Consider the following 8,287-nt stretch of genomic DNA (forward strand, 5'->3'; position numbering starts at 1 on the left):
ATAGCTCATTGTCTCGTGGTGGGGATGGACACCTGCATACAACCAGGCTACAACCTCTTGTAGGGTTGCTACAGCTTGGCAGAGGAGGAGCAGAGCAGGGTCAGCACCCCATCCCACCACAGCCTGTGCTTGGGCTTTGCAGTGGGCAGGAGCTTCCTCAGCCTGGCTGGTGAGTTGGAAGGTGTTCAAGCAGCAGAAACGTAATTGTTGAGACAGGAAATTAAATATTACTGTTTAGCTAGCGGCCATGTAGAACAATAGCACGTGTTATCTCTTGGTGCTTCCCTGTGACTCCTCATCACAGAAAAATATTCCTCTTCCCAATTACAGTGCCAAGAATAATCGAGTTCATTCATTTACTGCTGTAGTTACATTTCTAAAAAGGATTTAAATCCGAAAGCTGGAAACTGCTCATTAGAAATGCCCCTCTCCAGGAACTGCCCTAGAAATTTGCCTGCATGGGAAGGATTCCCAGCCTGTGACAAGCGGGGTTGGTTGGTTTGGTTGTTTTTTCCGAAAGTTAAAGCCTGTTTTGAGCCCCATGGGTGTGTTTGCTGCTTTTATAAAGAGCCAGGACATGGGGCTCATGCCCGGTGTCGTGGACACTTCGTGTCCCATTTTAGGACGACACGGACATCAACATTGACTGCATGACTGAAGACAAGCACCCCAACAAGAAAGTGTGCAACGTGAGCTACCCGTTCTTCCGAGCCAAAGCCAAGGTAAAGCTATTCCCTCCTGCCCAAGTGAGGCTTCATCCATGGGACAGGAGCCTGCTGCCCCGCGCATTGCCACGGGGCCGCATCCATCCATCTTTGGGTTTTGAACAGGATTTTTAAAGATAAACATTTGGTTTCTTCCCTTTCCCTGTCCATCGCTGGTGTTTGAAAGGCACGTTAGGGGAGCTGGGATGGCTAGGACACTGCCTTGGTGCTAGGAGAGCACCAAAATCCTACCCAGCTCCTCTGAGTCAAAGAATTTGTCTCCAGTCCTTTGGAGCATTTTAATGTTGGCTTCAAACCACTGATGGTAATTTCCTCGAGCTCCTTCCTCGCAGGATGAGGCACCCTTCCGTGCCTGAGCGATTTCCCTTGCTCTGAACAGCCAAGGTCCCTCCAGACCATCCTCTGAACCTGCCCAAGCCCCCTCGGGTTGGTGGCATCCTCCAAACCGCAGCTTACAGCAGTTCCCAACACGTGGGGTAAGCCCAGGTCTAGTGGGCATCATTTTTTTATATGCCATAAAACCCTTTGCTAATGCTAGACACAGCACTAAGGTGGGGAAGGAAAAGCCAGTCCTGCATCCCCATGGGAAAAGGGGCCAATACAAGCAGGATCTAAAGATAAAATCTTTCTAACCCCCGTATCTGTCTGAAGCCTTTCCTTGTCAGAAGCTTGATAATGATGGATGAGCTCCAGGCACCTCACAAGGCTTGAAAGCTCCCAAAAAAGTCCTCTCAGATGCCTGTGGCTGTACAAAGCGCGCAGCAGCCCGACTCCCCATGACCTACAGGGGCTGAGAATGCATCTGCGTGGCATCAGGTAGTCCAGGTCCTGCCAAAACAAAGACAAGCTGGAAATGGAAATTTGGCCCAAGAGCAGCAGGAGCTTTAATATTATACTCAGCTGTGCAGTCCCAGACAGTTTGAGGTCATTGCCACAGCTCTCACAGATGTGACATTTATCACATTTTATTGTTGTTGGCCTCTCTCCGGCTGCCTTCCCCCGCCAGCCGACCCCGTGCCGCAGATGGGAGCGAGCGGCCTCTCGCTGCAGGTCCCCCGGAGGGTTTCTCTTCCAAAGGGGGGCTGCTCGCTTCTCCAAATCTCACAGCAAAAAAATGCAGCGTGCAGGGCTGAGAGCAAATCCTGCAAATCACCAGCAAGGCCTCTTTTCTCCCTGGAAAGCCGAGGCTCTGCCCAAAGCCTGGCAGCATCTCCCCATGGGATCAGGGGGATGCTCTCACCCACACAGCCCCCTCACCACGCCTGGCCGGCCCTCAGGGCTTTTTTTCCCCTAATGTTGTCTCCAATCTGTTTCCAACCTCCACAGGTAGCTTTTCGCCTGGATTTTGAGTTCAGCAAGTCGATTTTCCTTCAAAGCATGGAGATCTACTTGATCGCCAACAGGTTAATGGTTGCTTTCTCCCTTGAGCGTGTTTGTGAGGTCAACAGAGGGTTGCCTTCTTCCATAGCCGTAGGTGATGCTCGAGGCCTTACTTGGGGAATAACCACAAGAAAACCTGGTTGCCATGGGTTATTAGAGAGTGTGCAGCCCTGTATTCACAAACCAGGCTATTTTTATTTATTTATATATTTATATTCATCATTTTTCTGTACATGTGGTGGCTGTGCAGTTGAAGAAGGGTCCCCAGCCACTGCTGCTTTCTTACCCACCTTCACAACTGCAAGTACTCCTAACAGCTTCGCAAAATTCTCCTCACTCATTTGCCCTGCACAGGTAAAGTTTTTTTAAGCCAAGTGAAATCTCACTAGGGTTTTTTTTTTCCATTTTCATCAATGATTAGAGCAGACAAGGATTCACTTTGCCGGAGCTGCTGCACCCCTTTAAGGCTGCTGGGTGCGAAACCTCTCTCCAAATGATCTACTGTTATGGCTTTGGGCTAACAAAAGTTAGAGAATAAAATTGCTTCTCTTTACACTTCGGCCAAAAAGAAAAAGTTCAGCCTTTTTCCACCTGCTTCCTATGATCCCCCCCAAAAAATCAGAGGGGAGCCAGCTCCCACCTCACTCCCCACTTGCCCTGCTGCTGTTTCAGTGACAGCGAGGAGAAGGAGAGCACCAAGGAGGACAACTTCGCCCACCTAAATTTTCACCTGAAGTACGAAGCTGACCTGCTCTTCACCAGGTGGGTGTTTGGGAAGGGGATGCAGCTTTCAGAGAACATGGTTTACAGGGTGTCCTTTGGGGAAACCAGCGCTGGTCCCATGGGAGCTGCGTTCAAACAGAGCCCAGTGCAAACTGAGCTTTAATTTGGGTAATTTGTTTAGAAAAGGGGCTGAAGGAATCGTAAAATCAGGGACATCCTGCTCAGTGGGTCCTTATAAAAGTCAACATCAAGGAGCAGCAAGGTGCTGTGCTTTCATAATGGTTAAATGCACAAGTGGTATTAAATAGGTGTGAGGGCAATTTTTTTAAGGGAAAAAAGTACTTATTGTAGGCAATAATGTTCATAACATGTGTTACTAGCCAGTGTCTGGGCCGGTAGCCATCCCACTAAAAAAATCCTCTCACCAGAAGCTCAGCTGAGGGATGTGTGTGGAAGGGTTTGGGCATCAACAGTAACTAAAGCAGAGAGCGTCCTCGCTCCAAGAAGAGTGGGAGCTAAGGCACAGATAATAATTTATTAACCTGATCATAAGAAAAAATGTGGACCCTAGAAGCACATTCCCTGGCACCTCTTGCTGTAATTCTTAGCACATTTTTTAAGACCTTCAGTCATTTTAATTTTTTTACACTAGCAGCAGTAGGGCACTGAAAATAAAACCATTTTAATACTTAAAATTTTGGAGGAGTAGGAGGATTCTCACTTTTAACAAATATCAGAATTGCCCTTATGGGAAAAGGGAGAGCTTGGAGGAAATGTGCCAGCACAAAAAATTCAAATCTGGGCACGTTGGGGAGAAAAAAAGAGGAAATCATTTCAGAGCGTTTTGGGGGGTTTTGGGCTACGCACTTTGTGTTGTGACAGTGGTGAGCGTGTGTCCCACCACAGACGATCCCGGCCAGGCACCTGTGAGATGCTTCTGGCTCCTTCCCCTCCTCTCCAGCTGTGAAACAGAGATGTGATTTCCCTCCTCCGATTTACACATGACATTCAAACTGCCAACCAGGTCCTTGGATGTCTCTGTTATATTAAAAAGGCGAGAAAATTTCTACAAGGAAAGGGAAAATACTGCAAAAGCAGAACAGCTTGAAAATCCCCCATCTTTTTTTTTTGCACAAGGTGGAGCCAGACGATGGTTTCCATCCAAAATGGGGCCAGAGAGACCAAATCTTGGGGAATCTGCCTGCGGTGGGGCTGGGGCTGCCCAGCCTGGTGCTGGGGGCAGCTGGGCACGGGGCTGCTTCGTGTTCTGTTTGGGCCGAGCCCACCTCACAACTTGTCCTCCTTTGTCACGATAGGGCGTCGAGCCTGGACTATTACGAAATCAGGTCAAACAGCTCCCTGGAGAGATACGACAGCATTGGCCCCCCCTTTCATTGCACCTTCAAGGTAAGGAGGGGGTTTTAAAGTGGCTGAGGGACCCCCTGAGCGTCATCCCAGAGGTGGGATGCCCCACGGGATGCTGGCACCCCAGGCACGCCCCTGTCCTCTGCCCTCGCAGCTGCAGAACCTGGGTTTCTTCCCTGTGGAGGGGGTGACCATCAAACTCACGGTCCCCGTGGCCACCCGGGCGGGCAACCGCCTCCTGCTCCTGACCGAATTCGAGGTGGACCAGGTAGGAAAGGGGTTTCACCCCCATTAAGCACATGTGGGTCCCTTCTGCACCGGGGGTGGGGATGGAGCCCTGGGCAGTGGGTCACCCCATCCCTTTGCAAACCCCCGCCGTGCTCACACCTGCATGGACAGACTTGGCTCCTGCCCGTGCTTCTCCCTTTTGCATTCACTTGGCTGGAAACACGGAAAATGGTAGTGGCCAAAGGGTTTAGTCCAAATATTTCTCCGAGCTAGACCTCCCTACAGCACACAATTAATTCTTGAGGGTCTTGGAAGCGTTAGCTGTGCCTGGAGTGAACTGGAGGCGTGCTGGGGAGAAGAGGTTCAGTCACCAGCACCAGAAAAGCCCAGGGGGTGCAGGGTCCCCCCTGATCTCACCAGGATGGGTGCTGAGCACGGGGCAGGATGTGGAGAGGTGGCCACCGTGGTCCCTGTCCCCATGCTCGGAGCCCATCGGCTTCTCCCATAGGAGAACACGACCTGCAACATCTGGGGAAACACCACCGACTACCAGAGGACGCCAGCCGAGGAGGACCTCTCCCGCACCCCCCACCTGGTATGCACCTCCGTGAGCCTGATCCTGGCCCCTGGCTGAGCCCTGCCAGCCCAGGCAGCCACCAAACCAGAGAGCAAGCCCCTAGGATGGGGATGCCGCGTGGCCACGTGGGAGGACGGGTGCGTGGCCCCTCCACCGGCATTTGGATCTCGCTCCGGGGGAGAAGTCCAGGGGGTTTTTATTCCCTTCTCAGCAGCTCCTACACCACAAACTTCTCCCCTTGCAGAACCACAGCAACTCTGACATCGTTTCGATTGACTGCAATGTGAAATTAGCCCCCAACGAGGAGATGAATTTGCACTTGCGTGGCAATCTGTGGATGAAGTCTCTGAAAGCAGTAAGTCCTCCCAAAGCAGGCATGCGGCTTTTGAGGAGAAATCGCCCGCAGGAGCCCTCACACCACAAAAACATGTTGGTTTTTTTTTTAACTTTCCTGCAATTGCCTTCCCCACCCCCCACCCCCCCCAGGAAGCCCAGGCACGTGTAGGGTGATTTTTGTTTTCAAAGCCCATTGTGTGTACATCCAACATCCTGCACAGCACCTCATTGTGGGGAATTTAAACCCAAGGAATTCTTTTTTGTTGCAATTTAACCTTTCTCCCTACATGACCTGCATTGTTCTCCCCCTTGGATGCAACACGCAGCATCCCTGGCATGGATGCAAAGCCGAGGAGGGGGGATTAAAGCTTTGGGGGGTACCTGGTCTGGGTGTTGGGTCCTCTCCCATGGCCAGTGCTCATGTCCAGCATCTCTTTGCACAGCTGAAGTTCAAGTCACTGAAGCTCACCATGAATGCCGCTCTCCAGCGACGCTTCGGGAGCCCCTTCATCTTCCGTGAGGAGGACCCCAGCCGTCAGGTGAGCCCCCGGGCAGGACAGTCACACACGGACCCGGCAGCTTTGAGGATGCTGCAAAAGCCTGCTATGACCCCAGCGGGAAAAACCCTGTGGCAGGCAGAAGGTCTGCAGTGACCAGCACCAGGCACCCGGCTCTGCAGAGCCCGGGGCAACTCGGTACAGTTGTGGCCAGAGCCAGGCAGCTCCAGTTCTGGCACCACAGGGAAAACCCGACCCAAATGGCTGGTGCGTGGCGTAGGCATCCTCCCCAGCAGCTCTGGCACCCTCCCAAGGGTGCTCAGCACCCCCACCATCACGCCACCCCCCATTCCCTCCGTTCCGACCTACCCCACTCTCACACCTGGCAGCAGCAGTGTATTTTGATGCTCTTTCCTTGCAGATAACATTTGAAATCTCCAAGCCGGAGGAGTCACAGATTCCCATCTGGATCATCCTGGGGAGCACGTTGGGAGGGCTCCTGCTCCTGGCCCTGCTTGTCCTGGTGCTCTGGAAGGTGAGCAGCCCTTAAGTCACGCGCGTTGGGGGCGGCTGCGGCTCGGTGGAGACCCCTCCATGTGTGGAGGGACCCCCTGGCCCCCCAGCTCCATGTCCACAGCCCCACGAGCCCCTCGGCACCGTCAGACATCACAAAAAGCTCCTCTGACCTCTTTCTGCTTTACGTATTATTTATATTCAGGGTCTAAACCTCCCGGCAATATCCCGTTAAAAGCAAGGCGCTTCCCAGCAATCCGCTGAAGTAATGGTGGGGTTTTCTTTTGTTTCTCTTTAAACCCTACAGCTTGGATTTTTTAAAAGCGGGAGCCGCAGGCGAGCGGCGGAGCGGGAGCGGAGCGCCCAGGGGCTGGAGTGATGCTGCCGGGGGCCGTCGGGTCCCCCCCCTCCCCACACCCCCTCCCAGCCCCTCGCCGGTTATGGAGCAGAGGTTCACCTCGATGCCGAGGGATTTGGGTGCTGAACTTGGGTTTGCATCGAGATGAGAGTACAGCCCTTTGTGTGAAATCACCTAAACAGGTCCAAAAGCCAAAAAAAAAAAAAAAAAAAAAATTAACACTACACATAGCAAAAATCCCCAACCCCTACTCCTGGCCCTGTGCCATGGCAAGAGGAGCTTCAAACTGGGTTTGCAAGGAGGTGGCAGCAGCGCGAGGGTAGAGGGGCCACCGAAGCAACGGGCCCCATAACTTGGGGCAAACTACAGGGCTGCAAAAATCTGTAAAAAAAAATATCCTTAAAAAGATGAGGATTGCTCATTCCTGCGGCTGAGCTGTAGCAAACCCCTGGGCTTTGCTGGCCACGGCTCTCAAACTGCATTCGTTAACCGGAGCAATTGGGTGGAGATTTTAATTTGCCTTCTTCTTAATGCACTGAAATACAAATGATAGCAAATTAAAGCACCTTAATGCAAATCTCTAGTGTCCAGCTGTACATAGTTATTCTAAAACTACTTACCTGTTTAAGCAAAGGAGAAAAAAAAATTTCAAAAAAGTACAAAAAAAATCATGAACCAGTTTGAAGTGTTTTCTACAAACTGAGCAGTTTTGAAGAGCTTGTGTCCAGCAAGGGTCCGCACGTGTATTATAATTGTACATACTCGGTGTCACGCGAAACCGGAGGATCGGTGCTGTTTGACAAAAATCTTTCTTTTTGCATAACAGAATTATTTATGCTAATATTAATTTTATGGATGAAAAGAAAGCATATGTCGCCAGATGTGTAATGAAGTTTGTTAAATACTGTCCTAGTATTTTTTAAGGATTAAAAATACAGTATTTTAAAAACGAGTAGCCTCTACTCCCCTTCTGTGCTAGCCCACTTCCATGGCTCGGCTGGGTACAAGTGGGAGCTGCTCACACCCCCTGGGATGCAGTGGAGGAGGACAGGGCTCAGACTTTTTTCCTCCACTTATTTATTGTGGGATGCAAGTTTTTTGCAGCCTGGTTTTAAAGGGATGCTGCCAGGTGGGACGAGCAGCCGGGGGTGCAGTCTTCGCGAGCCCTGAGACAGGTATGTTGCAGAATCAGCTCTGCTCATTGTATAAAACGGGGGGGGGGGGGGGGGGGGGGCGGGAAAAATCTGATTTTCATTGCTAACATCCTCACCTTGAATGGGAGTTGTTAATGTTGGAATTTCTGGCTGATTTGGGTCTCTGCTGTCCCATGGGGCCCGGCTGGTGTGCAGGGCCACCCCGGAGAGCCAAAATCCCCCTGCAGGTACCAGGGTGGGTGCTTGGGGCTCTGTGAGTCCAGGGCAACGCTGTCACTGCCTGCGCTCCCACGGCCCCAAAGAGACCAAAGTGTGCAGATTTATTAGTTCTCCCTCTTCACGCTCAAACAATTTTCCTTACTGCCGTTGAAATCACATAGGCATAAGGACTATGGATGGCATCTGTCCAACCTTTTATTGCTAGGAGAAAA

At 51.5% G+C, this 8,287-nt stretch overlaps 1 protein-coding gene across 1 annotated transcript in view; it reads left to right on the forward strand.

Moving 5' to 3' along the window:
• ITGA11 (integrin subunit alpha 11) overlaps nt 1-7,654 on the forward strand; it is a 48,165-nt gene extending 40,511 nt beyond the window's left edge. Inside the window, exons 21-30 of the mRNA XM_074880155.1 lie at nt 624-722; nt 2,052-2,128; nt 2,778-2,867; nt 4,145-4,235; nt 4,348-4,461; nt 4,930-5,016; nt 5,243-5,353; nt 5,778-5,873; nt 6,253-6,366; nt 6,652-7,654. Coding sequence (XP_074736256.1) covers nt 624-722; nt 2,052-2,128; nt 2,778-2,867; nt 4,145-4,235; nt 4,348-4,461; nt 4,930-5,016; nt 5,243-5,353; nt 5,778-5,873; nt 6,253-6,366; nt 6,652-6,723 — 951 coding nt within the window. The 3' untranslated portion in view covers nt 6,724-7,654. The remainder of the gene's footprint in view (nt 1-623; nt 723-2,051; nt 2,129-2,777; nt 2,868-4,144; nt 4,236-4,347; nt 4,462-4,929; nt 5,017-5,242; nt 5,354-5,777; nt 5,874-6,252; nt 6,367-6,651) is intronic.
• Nucleotides 7,655-8,287: the final 633 nt, after the last annotated feature.

This window comes from Strix uralensis, chromosome 11, assembly GCF_047716275.1.
Source record: "Strix uralensis isolate ZFMK-TIS-50842 chromosome 11, bStrUra1, whole genome shotgun sequence".
NCBI classification, from domain to species: Eukaryota; Metazoa; Chordata; class Aves; order Strigiformes; family Strigidae; genus Strix; species Strix uralensis.